A 17,980-nucleotide genomic window follows, 5' to 3' on the forward strand; every position below is an offset into this window, starting at 1 on the left:
AACTGTAAGAGTTCAAACTACATAATTCTTAAAAGACAGCACAAGTGTAAATCTTTATGATCTTGGATTTGGAAATGGATTCTTAGATATGACACCAAAAGCACAAGCAATCAAAGGAAAAACAGTAAATACATTCAGTTCTGTTCAGTTCAGTTGCTCATTCGTGTCTGACTTTTTGCGACCCCACGGACTGTAGCACACCAGGCTTCCCTGTTCTTCACCAACTCCCAGAGCTTGCTCAAACTCATGTCTATTGAGTTGGTGATGCCATCCAACCGTCTCATCCTCTCTTGTCCCCTTTTCCACCCGTCTTTAATCTTTCCCAGCATCACGGTCTTTTCAAATGAATGAGGTCTTCGCATCAGGTGGCCAAAGAATTGAAGTTTCAGCTTGAACATCAGTAGTTATTCTGATGAATATCCATGAATATTCAGGACTGATTTCCTTTAGGATGGACTGGTTGGATCTCCTTGCAGGCCAAGGGACTCTCAAGAGTCTTCTCCAACACCACAGTTCAAAAGCATCAGTTCTTCGGTGCTCAGCTTTCTTTATAGTCCAACTCTCACACCCATACATGACTACTGGAAAAACCATAGCTTTGACTAGACAGACCTTTGTCTGCAAAGTAATGTCTCTGCTTTTTAATATGCTGTCTAGGTTGGTCATAGCATTCCTTCCAAGGAGCAAGCATCTTTTAATTTCATGGCTGTAGTCACCATCTGCAGTGATTTTAGAGCTCAAGAAAATACAGTCTGTCACTGTATCCACTGTTTCCCCATTTATTTCCCATGAAGTGATAGGACCAGACGCCATAATCTTAGTTTTCTGAATGTTGATTTTAAGCCAACTTTTTCACTCTCCTCTTTTACTTTCATCAAGAGGCTCTTTAGTTCTTCTTTGCTTTTTGCCATAATGGTGATGTCATCTGCATATCTGGGGTTACTGACATTTCTTCCAGCAATCTTGATTCCAGCTTGTGCTTCTCCAGCCCAGCGTTTCTCATGATGTACTCTGCATATAAGTTAAATAAACAGGGTGACAATATACAGCCTTGATGTACTCCTTTCCCAGTTTGGAACCAGTCTGTTGTTCCATGTCCGGTTCCAACTGTTTCTTCTTGACCGGCATATAGATTTCTCAGGAGGCAGGTCAGGTGGTCTGGTATTCCCATCTCTTTCAGAATTTTCCAGTTTGCTGTGATCCACACAGTCAAAGCCTTTGGCATAGTCAATAAAGCAGAAATAAATGTTTTTCTGGAACTCTCTTGCTTTTTTGATGATCCCCAATGGATGTTAGCAATTTGATCTCTGGTTCCTTTGGCTTTTCTAAATCCAGCTTGAACATCTGGAAGTTCACAGATGGGTCATGGTGGAGAAGTCTGACAGAATGTGGTCCACTGGAGAAGGGAATGGCAAACCACTTCAGTATTCTTGCCTTGAGAACACTATGAACAGTATGAAAAAGCAAAAAGATAGAACACTGAAAGATGAACTCCCCAGGTGGGTAGGTGCCCAATATGCTACTGGAGATCAGTGGAGAAGTAACTCCAGAAAGAATGAAGAGACGGAGCCAAAGCAAAAACAATACCCAGTTGTGGATATGACTAGTGATGGAAGTAAAGTCCAGAGAACAATATTGCATAGGTACCTGGAACGTTAGGTCCATGAATCAAGCAAGGTGAATTGGAAGACGTCAAACAAGAGATGGCAAGAGTGAACATCGACATGTTAGGAATCAGTGAACTAAAATGGACTGGAATGGGCAAATTTAACTCAGATGACCATTATATCTACTACTGTGAGCAAGAATCCCTTAGAAGAAATGGAGTAGCCATCATAGTCCACAAAAGAGTCTGAAATGCAGTTATTGGGTGCAATCTCAAAAGTGACAGAGTGATCTGTTTGTTTCCAAGGCAAATCATTCAATATCACAGTAATCCAAGTCTCTGCCCCAACCAGTAATGCTGAAGAAGCTGTTGAACGGTTCTATGAAGACCTACAAGACCTTATAGAACTATCACCCCAAAATGATGTCCTCTTCATTATAGGGGACTGGGATGCAGAAGTAGGAAGTCAAGAAATACCTGGAGTAACAAGCAAATTTGGCCTTAGAGTACAAAATGAAACAGGGCAAAGGCTAATACAGTTTTGCCAAGAGAACACACTGGTCATAGCAAACACCCTCTTCCAACAACACAAGAGAAGACTCTACACGGACATCACCAGATGGTCAATACCAAAATCAGATTGATTATATTCTTTGCATCCAAAGATGGAGAAGCTGTATACAATCAGCAAAAACAAGACCGGAGCTGACTGTGGCTCAGATCATGAACTCCTTGTTGCAAAATTCAGACTTAAATTGAAGAGAGTAGGAGAAAGCACTAGACCATTCAGGTATGACCTAAATCAAATTCCTTATGATTATACAGTGGAAGTGACAAATAGATTCCAGGAATTAGATCTGACAGACAGAGTGCCTGAAGAACTATGGACAGAGGCTCATGACATTGTACAGGAGGCAGGGATCAAGACTATCCACAAGAAAAAGAAATGCAAAAAGGCAAAATGGTTGTCTGAGGAGGCCCTACAAATAGTTGAGAAAAGAAGAGAAGCTAAAGGCAAAAGAGAAAAGGAAAGATATACCCATTTGAATGCAGAGTTCCAAAGAATAGCAAGGAGAGATAAGAAAGGTTTCCTCAGTGATCAGTGCAAAGAAATAGAGGAAAACAGTAGAATGGAAAAGACTAGAGATCTCTTCAAGAAAATTAGAGATACCAAGGGAACATTTCATGTAAAGATGGGAACAATAAATGACAGAAATTGTTTGGACCTAAAAGAAGCAGAAGATATTAAGAAGAGGTGGCAAGAATACACAGAAGAATATACAGAAAAGAATATACAAAAATACACAGAAGAATCGGAGAAGGCAATGGCACCCCACTCCAGTACTCTTGCTTGGAAAATCCCATGGACGGAGGAGCCTGGTAGGCTGCAATCCATGGGGTTGCTAAGAGTCGGACACGACTGAGTGACTTCACTTTCACTTTTCACTTTCACGCATTGGAGAACGAAATGGCAGCCCATCCCAGTGTTCTTGCCTGGAGAATCCCAGGGACGGGGGAGCCTGGTGGGCTGCCGTCTATGGGGTCGCACAGAGTCAGACACGACTGAAGTGACTTAGCATAGCATAGCATAGCATACACAGAAGAATATACAGAAAAAATCTTCATGACCCAGATAACCACGATGGTGTGATCATTCACCTACAGTCAGATATCCTGGAATGTGAAGTCAAGTGGGCCTTAGGAAGCATCACTACAAACAAAGCTAGAGGAGGCGATGGAATTCCATTTGAGCTATTTCAGATCCTAAAAGATGATACTGTTAAAGTGTTGCACTCAATATGCCAGCAAATTTAGAAAACTCATCAGTGGCCACGGGACTGGAAAAGATCAATTTTCCTTCTAATCCCAAAGAAAGGCAATGCCAAAGAATGTAAATACATTGGACCTTATCAAAACTGTAACCTTTTTTGCTTCAAAGAACATCATCAAGAAAGTGGGGGGAAAGTGAAAAGACAACTCACGGTTGCAGAAAAATGCATAAATTTATTCCTTCAAAATGATTATTCTCATACCTCAGAGACAGTGTGGGTTCACTTCTAGACCACCACATTGAAGTGAATATCACAATAAAGGGAGTCACATGAATTTATTTGTTTCCCAGTGCATACAAAAGTTTAGTTTACATTATACTATTGATGCTGAAACTGAAGCTCCAATACTCTGGCCACCTGATGCAAAGAGCCAACTCACTGGAAAAGACCCTGATGCTGGGAAAAATTGAAGACGGGTGGAAAAGGGGACAACAGAGGATGAGATGGTTGGATGGCATCACCGACTCAATGGACATGAGTTTCAGCAAGCTCTGGGAGTTGGTGAAGGACAGGGAAGCCTGGTGTGCTTCAGTTCATGGGGTTGCAAAGAGTCAGACACAACTGAGTGACTGAAAAAATACTAGTCTCTTAGGTGTGCAATATCTTTTTGTCTAAAAAGCCAACGACTTGGCAAACCAGAGAAACTAAAGGACATGTTAAAAGAACAGAAGTACAGAATCATTTATTAGAAATTGTTCCATGATTTGGAGGAGGGTTTGTATGGAATTGAATGCTGTGAATTACACAGTGGGTAATTTTGTTTATTGAAGTATATTGAATTGACATGCTTTCTGTTGTACAGAAGTTATTGATCTATCTATATATAACTAAAAATAGATAAACGTAACTAGATAGATAGCTTTTTCCATTATACGTTATCAGCAGATATTGAATATACTGACCTGTGCTACAAGGTAGGTCCTTGTTGGTTATCTAAATTATACATAGAATAGTATGTTAGGGTGCGGCAGTTACATCACAGTACTTTGGGTTGCATTTCCTTAACTGTTAGAGATAGTGAGCACGTTTGGTTGCACTAAGCTTGGTTCAGCTCTAGGAGGGCCCCCACCCCCATCCCCCATCCCCCATCTGGAGACTGTAGTTTCTTCTAGAGGGGACCAGGCAACACAGGTCCCCAGGGGAGAGATTTGCAGCAACAAGAAGGGAACTAGACATGATTCTAATATCTTTAAAATAGATAGGTGTATATCTATATACACAGACACACACACACACAAACACACACACATACATATTGTGAATGCCAGCCTTCTAACTTATTCCTCCTTTCCACTTGGTAATCTTAAGTTTGTTTTCTAAGTCTGTGAGTCTGTTCCTGTTTTGCAAATGATTTCAATTTATATCAGTTTTTCAATTCCAACTTTAAGTAGTAACGTGATATTTGTCTTTCTCTAAGTTCCCTTGGTATGATCGTGTCCAGGTGATCTGGTTGTCAGTTTTGTTTGCGTTTCTTTAATAATTAGTCATGCGGATGGAACATGGTATTCTGTGCTATTTTTTAAAGGGTGTGAGTACAGTTTCCCCTCTTGAAATTGAATTCTTGAAAATTCTGATTTTATTTTTTAATGTTTCTTTATTCATGTATTTGGCTGTGTGGGGTCTTAACATGGCCTTGGGAGCTGCTGGGTCGTAGTTCCTGGACCAGGGATGGAACCAGTTTCCCATGCATCGGAAGGAGGATTCCTACCCACTGGACCACAAGGGAAGTCCCAAGTCTGTCCTCTTTTGAATTCTTTTTCGATTCCCTGCCTTTTGACACTTCTTGAGGGCTGCTGTCTGTTACAGCCCCACAGGCTTTGTGAATATGAAGGACCCTTACGCGTTGGTGGTTGTAAAGTTATTATTAGGAGAAATGTCTACAAGGCGGCAGCACTTCCTTATGCCCCACTCGAACTCAAGCAAGCGGAACTTTCGAAGTCGTTCCTGGTGTGTAAACAAGACTGGAATGTGCCAGCATAAACACCCAAGGGCTTGTATTCCATTATTTCTTTACCCTCACCTTTCTCCCAATGCCCTGCAAGGAATCCCAAACCACTCTATACTTCGGCTGCTGGTTTAAATACCAGCAGCAACTTTAAGGAAGGAGGCTGACCATGGGAGCGTCAGGTCCAAGAGATGTGGAGACCAGGTGACTTTTCAGACCTCTTCCAGGCCAGAGGGTCCAGCATCCTTTGGGTGCACTTGGCTTGGTTTACCTTTAGGGGCCCCCCTATCCTGAGATAGTGGTTTCCTCCAGAGGGGACGAGGTGCTACCGGGGCATGGAAGGTGTCGCTCGTTTGTGGCACGTTCTCCACTGCTCCCGGTGCCCCAGGACACTCCAGGCTTGAAACCCAAACCCGCTCAGGCTTTCTGGAGGTGAGCCAGCACAGGACACTGAGGCCTGAGCGGAATACAGTAGGTATTTCTTTCTTGTTTCCCTTTCTGTTTACAAATTTGGGCTTTATATTGGAGTGTAATTGATTTACAATGTTTTGTTTGTTTTAAATGTACAGCAAGGTGATACATTTTTATATATACAGAGAGCTGTTCTTTTATGGATTCTTTTCCTGTTCAGCTTATTGGCCAATGTTGTGTAGAGTTCCCTGTGCTCACAGTAGATCCCATGTGACTGTCTATTTTATATGTGAATATATATATATATATAAGTTCAGTCGCTCAGTCATGTCTGACTCTTTGTGACTCCATGGACTGCAGCACTGCCAGGCTTCCCTGCCGATATATGTATATGTATATATATATACACACACACACATATATATAAGTATGTATCTGTGAATGCCAACCTTCTAACTTACTGCTCCTCACTCCCCTTGCCCCTGGGTAATCATAAGTTTGTTTTCTAGGGCTGTCAGTCTGTTGCTACTTGTAAATCAGTTAAATTTTATCAGATTTTCAAATTCACACATAAATGGTAACATGTTGTTTTTTTTTTTCTCTTAGTTAACTTTGTATGATCATGTCTCGGTCATTGTTGTTGCTGCAAATGGCATCATCTCACCCTTTTCTATGAGTAATATCGCATTGTAAATATGGGCCATATCTCCTTTCTCCATTCCTGTGTCATTGGGCATTTTGGTGACTTCCCTGTCCTGGTATTGTAAATAGTGCTGCAGTGCTCCTTGGAGTACATGCGACTTTTTGAATGATGGTTTCATCCAAATAGGCCCAGAAGTGGAACTGCAGGATCTTAATGTAGCTCTGGTTTTCCTTTCCTATGGCGCTTCCATAGCACCTTATCAGCTATTTACATTCCCATACAGGCGCAGGAGGGAAGATTTCCTCTTCTCCATGCCCCTCTCATATTGATTTTTGTAGATTTTTGAAGGTGGCCATTTCTGTCTGGTTGGAGAAGACACCCAGTTGTGAGTTTCACTTACATTTCTTAAATAATTAGCAATGTGGAGCATGTTATCCTGTGCTTTTGTATTAAACAGTGTGAGTGTAGTTTCCCTCTTGCAATTGGATTCTTGAAAGTCGGCTCTGTTTTTTAAAACATTTATTCATTTGTTTGGCTATGTCAGGTCTTAGAGTAGCCCCATGGCATGTGGGATCTTAGTTCCTGGACCAGGGATCGACCAGGTGTCCAGTGCATTGGAAGGCGAATTCCTAACCTCTGGACCGCAAGGGAAGTCCCAAGTCTGCCCTCTTTTGAATTCTTTATCGATTCCCTGCCTTTTGACATTTTTTTTTTTTTTTGACATTTCTTGAGGGCAGGTGTCCTTTACAGCCCCGCAGGCTTTGTGAATATGAAGTGCCCTTCAACTGCAGTGGACTGTCCTGGTGGCTCAGTGGTAAAGAATCCGCCTGTAATGCTGGAAGTGCAGGAGATGTGTGGGAGACACGGGTTCTATCCCTGGGGTCAGGAAAATCCCCTGGAGGAAGAAATGGCAACTTTCTCCAGTATTCCTGCCTGGAAATTTCTAAAGAGACAGGGGTAGCGGGCTATGGTCCACGGGGATCACAAAGAGGTGGACACGACTGAGCACGCCCGCCTCCTTGCAGATTAAGCTGCGTGGTTGTCAAGTTGTTCTGCGATGTGTCCACAAGGGGGCAGCACTTCCTCGTGCCTCACTGATAACTCTTGTCTTGTTCAGCCGCCCAATCTTGTTCAACTCTTCGCGACCCCATGGACTGCAGCACACTAGGTTTCCCTGTCCTTCACTAGCTCTAGATATAAATGATATGGAGAAAAATAAAAGAGGGGTGAGGGGAAAGGATAAGAATTGCTGGGGAAGGGACAGTTAAGAACTTAAATGAGATGCTTAGGGAAATTCAGTTCAGTTGCTCAGTTGTGTCTGACTCTTTGTGACCCCATCCATGGACTGCAGAACACCAAGCCTCCCTGTCCATCACCAACTCCTGGAGTTTACCCAAACTCATGCCCATTGAGTTGGTGATGCCATCCAACCATCTTATCCTCTGTCGTCCCCTTCTCCTCCTGCCTTCAATCTTTCCCAGCATCAGCGTCTTTTCAAATGAGTCAGCTCTTCACATCAGGTGGCCAAAGTATTGGAGCCTCAGCTTCACCATCAGTCCTTCCAATGAACACTCAGGACTGATCTCCTTTAGGATGGACTGTTTGGATCTCCTTGCAGTCCAAGGGACTCTCAAGAGTCTTCTCCAACACCACAGTTTAAAAGCATCAATTCTTCACATTCAGCTTTCTTTATAGTCCAAATCTCACATCCATACATGACGACTGGAAAAACCATAGCTTTGACTAGACAGACCTTTGCTGGCAAAGTAATGTCTCTGCTTTTTAATATGCTGTCCAGGTTGGTCATAACTTTCCTTCCAAGAAGTAAGCATCTTTTAATTTCATGGCTGCAGTCACCATCTGCAGTGATTTTGGAGCCCCCCAAAATAAAGTCTCTCACTGTTTCCGCTGTTTCTCCATCTATTTCCCATGAAGTGATGGAACCAGATGCCATGATCTTAGTTTTCTGAATGTTGAGGTTTAAGCCAACTTTTTCACTCTCCTCTTTCACTTTCATCAAGAGGCTTTTTAGTTCTTCTCCACTTTCTGCCATAAGGGTTGTGTAATCTGCCTATCTGTATATCTGAGATTATTGATATTTCTTCTGGAAATCTTGATTCTAGCTTGTGCTTCATCCAACCCAGCGTTTCTCATGATGTACTCTGCATATAAGTTACACAAGCAGGGTGACGATATACAGCCTTGATGTACTCCTTTTCCTATTTGGAACCAGTCTGTTGTTCCACGTCCAGTTCTAACTGTTGCTTCCTGACATGCACACAGATTTCTCAAGAGGCAGGTCAGGTGGTCTGGTATTCCATCTCTTTCAGAATTTTCCACAGTTTATTGTGATGCACACAGTCAAAGCCTTTGGTGTAGTCAATAAAGCAGAAATAGATGTTTTTCTGGAACTCTCTTGCTTTTTCGATAATCCAGTGGAAAATTGGCAATTGATCTCTAGTTCCATGGAGGCTTGGGGAAGGCCTCGCTGATAAACTGACATGTGAACAAAGACCTGAAAGAAGTGGCGTTTTTTGTTTTGTTTTTTCTTTAACGGCTGCAGCCCAGGGAGGGTAAACAGTGCAAAAACCTCAAAGAGAAGCATGCAGGGCGTGTTCCAACCCTACTTGGTCAGTGACCCTACCCAGATAACCTGTCTTATTCCAAAACCTACCCCCATCCCACCGTTATTCCTTTATCCAGCTTCATTTTATCCGCCACACAGAATTTTTCAATGTATTATTCCATGTTTATTACGTCTGTTTTCTGTTTTGTGCGAGAGCGAGCGTCTTTGCCTGTCTGGTTCGCCCATTGCAGCCAAAGCCTTTAGTAGTGTGAGGCACACCGCAGAAGCTTGACAGGAGGCTCTGGGATGAGAAGAACGCGCGGTTGAGGTAAGGAAGAAGAGACCCGACCTCCTGATGCCTTGGTTGGGGGAAACTCTCTGCGAGTGGAATACAGGTAAGAAGCCCGCACGGCTCAGCGTCCAGATTCCCCCGGCCTGGTGCGCGTCTCTGCGCATGCGCCGAGAGCGGCCGATCCACGCGTTTCATTGGCTGCGGCCAGGGGAATTGCGCATGCGCACTCCTCCCGCGTGCTCCTGTGTGGTGGGTTTTGCTCTCCGACCTCCGCTGTATCCGTGGCAGCCCATCTTCCCATCCGGGGCCCCCGTGCGTTCTGGAGCTCGGAATGTTCCCAGAACTCAATAACCTTCTCAACACCACCCCTGAAGGGGCGGAGCAGGTAAGAGGTCGCAAGGTCGAGGAGGAGGTTGGATTCTGGGAGCGCGGCCCAAGACCGGACACCCGGATGAAGCGCGCGCAGACCCGTGGGAAATCACGTGATGTCCGTGGCCGGGGGGTGCCTGGGAGTTGTAGTCCGCAGAGGGCCCGCCCCCGAGGCTGGGCTGGACGCTTAGGCCTGCGAAAGGTGGGCATCCTGCGCGTTTTCGAAGGTCGCGTGCGCCCTTGAAAGACCGCAGCAAGCACGTTATACGTTTGGGTTGACTTAAGTGTATAGGCGACCCTTGTGCGTGTTCACCGTGGTGGGAGCCCTAGCGCCCAAACAGAGGTTGGTGGTGGTGGTTTAGTCGCTCTGTCCGTGTCCGACTCTTTGTGACCCCATGGACCGTAGCCCGCCAGTCTATTCTGTCCGTGGGATTCTCCAGGGAAGAATACTGGAGTGGATTACCATTCCCTTCTCCAGGGGATCTTCCCGACGCAGGGATGGAACTGCCTGTCCCGCGTCTCTTGCCTTAACAGGCGGATTCTTGACCACTGAGCCACCTGGAACACCCCACCCCCCGCCCCGCCCACCATCATAAGGGAGCAACTTCCTAACGACCTTAAGCCCACTCTGTCCCGGGAGCACTCGGCAGGTTTCAGCGAACACTTCTGCTCGTCTTCCTCCTCATGGTTTTGAACAGTGCTCTCTGAAGCTGCTCGCAGCCAACGTTTGATTGCACAATCCCGCCTTTGGCACCACAGCCTCCCTACTCTGTTTTCTTCGCTCTCTCCTTTCCACGGTCTACAGCAACTCAAAAATGTTCATGCGTTAGTCCGAGGGTTGCCTCTCCTAGGAACATAGGTGATTTATTTCATAACTCCTGTCTTTCTGATGAAATGGTAAGCTCATCCAGGCGGCCAAGACACCTAGTGTGTAAAGTCTTTTTGTTACTCCATCAGTTCACTTCAGTCTCAGTCATGTCTGACTCTTGGCTACCCCATGAATCACAGCACGCCAGGCTTCCCTGTCCATCACCAACTCCCGGAGTTCACTCAAACTCACGTCCATCGAGTCGGTGATGCCATCCAGCCATCTCATCCTCAGTCGTCCCCTTCTCCTCCTGCCCCCAATCCCTCCCAGCATCAGAGTCTTTTCCAATGAGTCAACTCTTCGCATGAGGTGGCCAAAGTACTGGAGTTTCAGCTTTAGCATCATTCCTTCCAAAGAAATCCCAGGGCTGATCTCCTTCAGAATGGACTGGTTGGATCTCCTTGCAGTCCAAGGGACTCTCAAGAGTCTTCTCCAGCACCACAGTTCAAAAGCATCAATTCTTCAGCGCTCAGCTTTCTTCACAGTCCAACTCTCACATCCATACATGACCTCAGGAAAAACCATAGCCTTGACTAGACGGACCTTTGTTGGCAAAGTAATGTCTCTGCTTTTGAATATGCTATCTAGGTTGGTCATAACTTTTCTTCCAAGGAGTAAGCGTCTTTTGATTTCATGGCTGCAGTCACCATCTGCAGTGATTTTAGAGCCCCATGAAATAAAGTCTGACACTGTTTCCCTGTTTCCCCATCTACTTCCCATGAAGTGATGGGACTGGATGCCATGATCTTCGTTTTCTGAATGTTGAGCTTTAAGCCAACTTTTTCACTCTTCACTTTCACTTTCATCAAGAGGCTTTTTTGTTCCTCTTCACTGTCTGCCATAAGGGTGCTGTCATCTGCATATCTGAGGTTATTGATATTTCTCCTGGCAATCTTGATTCCAGATTGTGCTTCTTCCAGTCCAGCGTTTGTCATGATGTACTCTGCATATAAGTTAAATAAGCAGGGTGACAATATACAGCCTTGATGTACTCCTTTTCCTATTTGGAACCAGTCTGTTGTTCTGTGTCCAGTTCTAACTGTTGCTTCCTGACCTGCATACAGGTTTCTCAAGAGGCAGATCAGGTGGTCTGGTATTCCCATCTCTTTTCAGAATTTTCCACAGTTCATTGTGATCCACACAGTCAAAGGCTTTGGCATAGTCAATAAAGCAGAAATAGATGTTTTTCTGGAACTCTCTTGCTTTTTCCATGATCCAGCGGATGTTGGCAATTTGATCTCTGGTTCCTCTGCCTTTTCTAAAACCAGCTTGAACATCTGGAAGTTCACGGTTCACGTATTGCTGAAGCCTGGCTTGGAGAATTTTGAGCATTACTTTCCTAGCGTGTGAGATGAGTGCAATTGTGCGGTAGTTTGAGCATTCTTTGGCATTGCCTTTCTTTGGGATTGGAATGAAAACTGACCTTTTCCAGTCCTGTGGCCACTGCTGAGTTTTCCAAATTTGCTGGCATATTGAGTGCAGCACTTTCACAGCATCATCTTTCAGGATTTGAAATTGCTCAACTGGAATTCCATAGTCCCAGGCAAATAGTTTTCAGTAAATCCTTGTGCATTTTAATTGCCCCGCAGTTTTTCTCTGCCCAAGCCTCCAGATGGCGCTGCTGACCTTGCCAGTTCCTACTTACTAGCACCTCCAAAGACCAAACCGAGGGCTACAATGAGGGATAGAAGTGGGCACCAGGAAATGACAGTGCCAGGGGTAAACTTCAGAGTCTGCTAGTGTAATCTTTCATATTTTATGAGAGGAAAAAATATCAGGACAACAGAGAGATGACCTTCCCTATCACTGACAAGGAACAAAGGCTGACTGGAGCGGGACAGCCAGCCCCTGCAAAGGCCATCTTTGGAGGTCTTTCCCGGGCTCTCCACAATGAGAGCTCTGCCTGACGCAGTTCCCAAGGCCACTGGGAGGAGGACTTTGATCCCGGCTGTCTCTTGGAACAACTGCTTTCTCATCCCTTGCCTATGGGACAGAATTGGCATAAGGATTAGAGTTAGGGAGGACATTGGATTAAATGACCTTTTAGAAGACCCCTTGCAATATGGAAAGTCAGTGATTTTTATTGGGTTCTGATGGTAAAATCTTACTTTGTTCAGGATTTAATTTTCTCAATGGCACTCCACTCCAGTACTCTTGCCTGGAAAATCCCATGGACGGAGGAGCCTGGTGGGCTGCAGTCCATGGGGTCGTGAAGAGTCAGACACGACTGAGCGACTTCACTTTCACTTTTCACTTTCATGCATTGGAGAAGGAAATGGCAACCCACTCCAGTATTCTTGCCTCCCCTGTCCCAGGGACAGGGGAGCCTGGTGGGCTGCCATCTATGGGTTGCACAGAGTCGGACATGACTGATGTGACTTAGCAGCAGCAGCAAGACTGGAGAGGAGTGAGGAAAAGAAGGGATTTTGTTCTCCGTTGCCTGGGGAAGATGATAGCTTGAGATAGGCTTGCCCAAAATAAGTACGTTTAATACAAATCACTTTCATTGTTGGTTTTTCTATAATTTTTACTTATTTTCTTCTTTTTCTGGTTAAATACACAAATACACACGCACATGAGTCTCCAGGTATAGAAATTTAAAAGTAGACACAATCCACTAGATTTTGACACTCAGTTGACCTCTTTCCAGGGAGTCTAATACATCTTTTTGTGTTCTTCTTAACTTTTAGGGGAAGCTGACTCTACTCTGTGATGCCAAGACAGATGGCAGTTTCCTTGTGCACCACTTTCTCTCCTTCTACCTCAAAGGTATAAGACTATAGAAAAAGAAAACCCAAGGCCGGGGCGGGGGATGGGGGCGGAAAGAGGCCTGTTTCAGGTAGCACTAGAAATAGTATTAACTAGTCAGGCCTTTGGTGTTTGGGTAACCAGATGGCTATTTGTTAGTTAATGGGATTAATGGCCCATCTTGTTCCCACCTCTACCATACCAGCGACTGCCGTGTATTCACTGTATCCAGTATTGCCTTCCATTTCTCCACCCCCTGTGCAGGCACTGACTCCCTTAGGGCCTTGTGTGGCCTCTTCATTCTGTTGATCCTTGGGCCTTGGGTGGTTTGAAGTCTCGAGGCATCAACCCGTTAACACTTTGCCCTGGCAATAGATGCTTCCTAAGGAACAGAGGCGGGAAAAAAACAGAAAACAGCTCTGCAGTTCACATACAGAAATCGATTAGAAGAAGAAAACAGCCAAATGAAAAATAAAGACTTAACTGATTCTCCTTGAGTCCCCACTGAGCCAGGCCAGGATACAAGGTTGACCTTTGGCACTCTGAGTTGTAATCATTTACAGCTTTGAAAGTGATTTTCCTTTCTAGATGGTGTTATTGTCAGCTTGTACAGAGCAAAAGCATCTACAGATAAGTTCTTAGAATTAATTAAGTTCATAAGGTAGCTAGAGTTTCTTTGTGTTCTTATATCCTCGGGTATTAGACTGGTTTAAAAATTCAGTTGTATCTCTGTAACCAACAAGGAGTTAGAAAAATACAGCTTTTTAAAAACTATAATGTATTTTCAGGGGAACAAACTAAGGTTCCTGGTGATACATCTCACAGGTAAAGTACATCTCAGAATCAATGAAATAAGATATAATTATTAATATAAGGTATAATTATTAATATGAAAAAAGTACATCTTCAAGTCAAATTGAGTATGTCAGGTTGCAAGGCATGGGTTCTCTAGATCTGCCTCAGTTCTTTTGTTTCCAGAGGCAAGAAGTATCTGAGACTGATTGTAAATAGAGAGTTGGTTAAAAATCAGTTTATTTTGTTTTCCAGCCAATTGTAAAGTCTGCTTTGTGGCCCTCGTCCAGTCCTTTAGTCACTATAATATGGTGGGGCAGAAGCTGGTAAGTATGTTAGACCTCTGTGATGAGACCCCTGAGTGAGTGTGTGCGCCAGGCATACGTATGCTGTCAGGCTGGGCTTCCCTGTTTGGGTTGCAGGGAACTTAGAAAGGGAAGGACTAAGGAAATCATGGGATCCTGAACCCTTTATCTGAAGGGCAAGGGCAGCATCTCTGCGTGTTTTGTTCATTTGTCAAGTGTTTAGAACCAGACCTGTTATGGATTAAATCAAACCCTTCTCCACTGAGTCTGGACCAGTTAAGGTTTCTTCCTTCTCAGGGTGAACATTAATCTTGTCCCCAGTGGGTTAGAGATCACAGCTTGGTCTCTGCCCAGCTGAGTACCTCCCACTGTCTCTCCCTTAGTCTAGGGCTTTTGTCACACGCCCCTCACCTCATCTTGGTTTGCCCCTTGTCTTACTAAATGCAGCCATGCAAGAGTAAGATGTCTGAGAGGCTGGTGACCCTCCTGGCACCTCACCTGGCACATTACTTGTGACCTGTGACCAGGTGAATTTCTGGGGCTCTTGTTGTTACGTGTTTTTGGTTTAAGTCAGGCTCAGAGTGGGAGAGAACCAGGCCACGCATCAGCAGTGATCTTCGAAATGACAGCCTTACTGTCAGTCCTCTTCTCTGATGGGGGGAACCAGTGAGAGAGCGAGAGGGTTTCCCATGCTTTGCAGGGAAGGGAGAAGTTCCTGTGCCAGAGGTCAGAGCACAGGCTCAGGGAGCACAGTCGTGTCAGGAACACGGTTGCATTCCAGGTCGGTGAGGCGTGCGTTTGGCCCTGGCATCTGTGAGCTAGGATGAGAAAGGTGTGTATTCTCATATCTGGTTTGGCTGCTTTTCCTGTTACCTTTGACTCACCAACCCGGCAGGAATGGCATGCACAGCTCTGGGTGTGCCCAGCACTAGAGCGTGAGTTTCCGTCCTCTTGCTGTAGTGCTGTTCTTACATCAGTACAGTAGTCATGAGCAAGAGCAAAGGAGACGGTCAGAAGTCCTTCTGTCTGCCAGGAGGGCCGTTGTTGCTAATGGTGCTGCACAGTGAACACTGAAAACAGTGTGTGACTGAGCGATCAAGGCCTGGTCTGGGGACACAAGGAGTCTGAGTTCTATGTCACCTGCTGCTTCTGCAGAACCGCGGGTTGCATGTCTGGACAGTGTCACCATCACGGGATGTTGAAATGCAGATTCCCAGGCCCTGCCCCTAAGGCTTCTAGCTCTGGAGTAGGGCCCAGAGATCTGCATTTTAATCAGGTATCTCAGGAGATTCTTGTTTTTATTTTTAATTTTTGGTTATGTTCGGTCTTCATTGCTGAGGGTGCTTTTCTCTTGCTGTGGTGCATGGGCTTCTCATTGCAGTGGGTTCTCTTGTTGGGAAGCACAGGCTCTAGGGCGTGTGGGCTTCAGTAGTTCTAGTTCCCAGGCTTAGGGCACATGCTCCACAGTTGTGGTGCAGGGGCTTAATTGCTCTTGACACATGTGGGATCCTCCCAGTTCAGGGATCAAACCCGTATCTTCTGCATTAGCAGGCAGATCTTTACCACTCAGCCACCAAGAAAGCCCTCAGGAGATTCTTAATTACATGGTTCATAAAGACCCATGTTTACGAAGCACTGGTCGGGAGCAGGGGTTGAGCAGCCACAGTCTGCACCCTCTGTTTTCTGTACGTGAAGTTTTATTGGAGCACAGCCACCCCCAATTGTGGCTGCTATGAGAGCAGAGTTGAGCTGTTGCAACAGAGACTGTCACCCCACCACCACGTTACTATTTACTTTCTGTTTTTAAATGTACTTTATTTTGTAATATATGCCCTTAAAAAGGCAACTTTATATTACTATCATAAAGTAAAAAGCAGTACTAGGTAAAAAATAAGTATATAAGCAAAAGAAAGTAAGTTTTTTAAGAAATGTGACAAGTAGAGACTTCCCTGGTGGTCCAGTGGCCAAGACTTTGTGTCCCCAGTGAAAGGGGCCCGGATTCGATCCCTGGTCAGGGAACTAGACCCCTCATGGTGCAGCAAAAGAGCCTGCGTGCCACAACTAAGACCCAGCGCAGCCAAGTAAGAAAAGAAGAGAGTTAACAAAAAAAATTTGTTTTAAGAAAATGTGAAAACTACATGTAAATGCACATCTGACAATAGAACACGGGTTGTGTGTGGGGAGCACCCAGGGGAGATAAGACCTGGGTTCCCATGTCAGGCAGCCAGACGCACGTCCGCAGGGCTCCAAATGGGCCGGGCGCCCTCGCACCCAGGGGAGACAAGACCTGGGCTCCCATGTCAGGCAGCCAGACGCACGTCCACGGGGCTCCAAATGGGCCTGGCGCCCTCGCACCCAGGGGAGACAAGACCTGGGCTCCCGTGTCAGGCAGCCAGACGCACGTCCGTGGGGCTCCAAACCCGGCGCCCTCGCACCCAGGGGAGACAAGACCTGGGCTCCCATGTCAGGCAGCCAGACGCACGTCCGCGGGGCTCCAAATGGGCCCGGCGCCCTCGCACCCAGGGGAGACAAGACCTGGGCTCCCATGTCAGGCAGCCAGACGCACGTCCGCAGGGCTCCAAACGGGCCCGGCGCCCTCTCAGGAGCTGGCGTCCTGGAGTCGTGAGCCCCTTGGTGCCAAGTCCTCTCCAATGAGGCCCCCGCCAGCCCGGGAACTCACTCTCCTCTCCGTGGTCGGTGCAGGGTGTCAGCCTGACCACAGCGCGGGAACGCGGGCAGCTGGTGGTCCTCGAGGGTCTCAAGTCCGCGGTGGACATCTTCTTCCGGCCCCGGGAGGAGCCGCACCCCCTGCAGTTCCTCAGGTCAGTCAGCCCGCAGGTGGGCCCCGCCCCGGGTCTCCGTGTAACCCCTTTCTCTCTCCCCGACGTAGGAGGGCAGAGCCGGCTGCAGAAGGCAGGCACTGCCCGGGTGTCTCGGCATCACTCAAGGTCCTCGCCTCTGTCAGAGGCTGTGTGCCTGTCCCGGAAGCTGTAGAAAGCTAAGGAGCCCACGAAGATGGGAGATCCTGCATGCTGCAACTAAGAACCAGCACAGCCAAATCAATAAATAATGTTAAAAAAAAAAAAGGCCAAGTGTGTGGCCTGTGTGTGTGGCCTTGCACACAGCCTGTCCCGTCTCTGAAGCTGGTGTCTTTGAATGGGTGGGCCTGGTCTCCATCTGAGCCCAGATTATATAGACAGCATCATTCTACCTGCTGTTAACGGGGTTTGGCCCTGGAGTGTGGGGCCGTGAGGCCGGTACCTATGCCCCAGGCTCTGATTTCTGAGCCCACCTCCCCACCACCCCCATTGCTGGGAGACCACTGCTGCAGTCACTGGGGAGGCGGAGGTAGCGGGGCCAGTAGTAGGTCAGACCTGGTCCGAACATGAGCGCTCAGGCTGCCGCTCGCACCTGGACGTGTGAACTGCTGCTGAGCTTTCATCCTCAGTTATGACCTCCCAGGAAGGCCTCTCCCTTTAAAGCAGAGGCCTTAAGCCCTTGGACTGAGAGGCTGTGTGGGCCTCTGGGGGGTTTATTTCTGTGTCCCTGAGTTGCTAGCACAGTGCTCTGTACCCAGCAGGCCTCAGGGAATAGTTGAACTGA

At 46.3% G+C, this 17,980-nt stretch overlaps 1 protein-coding gene across 5 annotated transcripts in view; it reads left to right on the forward strand.

Annotated features, from left to right (window-relative positions):
• Positions 1-7,147: 7,147 nt before the first annotated feature.
• The window catches only part of ELP6 (elongator acetyltransferase complex subunit 6), a 78,613-nt gene continuing 67,780 nt past the window's right edge, over positions 7,148-17,980 (forward strand). For 4 of the 5 annotated variants that reach the window (XM_086368331.1, XM_086368329.1, XM_086368333.1 and 1 more), the window contains exons 1-4: positions 7,148-9,680; positions 13,223-13,301; positions 14,328-14,398; positions 17,081-17,199. In XM_086368331.1, coding sequence (XP_086224457.1) covers positions 9,627-9,680; positions 13,223-13,301; positions 14,328-14,398; positions 17,081-17,199 — 323 coding nt within the window. In that variant the 5' untranslated portion in view covers positions 7,148-9,626. Of the gene's footprint in view, positions 9,681-13,222; positions 13,302-14,327; positions 14,399-15,158; positions 15,210-17,080; positions 17,200-17,980 lie in introns of all 5 variants that reach the window. The other variant, XM_086368334.1, reaches the window with a different exon arrangement.

The sequence above is a fragment of the Bos grunniens genome, chromosome 22 (genome assembly GCF_055505025.1).
Source record: "Bos grunniens cultivar Pamir isolate PY7600 chromosome 22, Bosgru_T2T1.0, whole genome shotgun sequence".
NCBI classification, from domain to species: domain Eukaryota; kingdom Metazoa; phylum Chordata; class Mammalia; order Artiodactyla; family Bovidae; genus Bos; species Bos grunniens.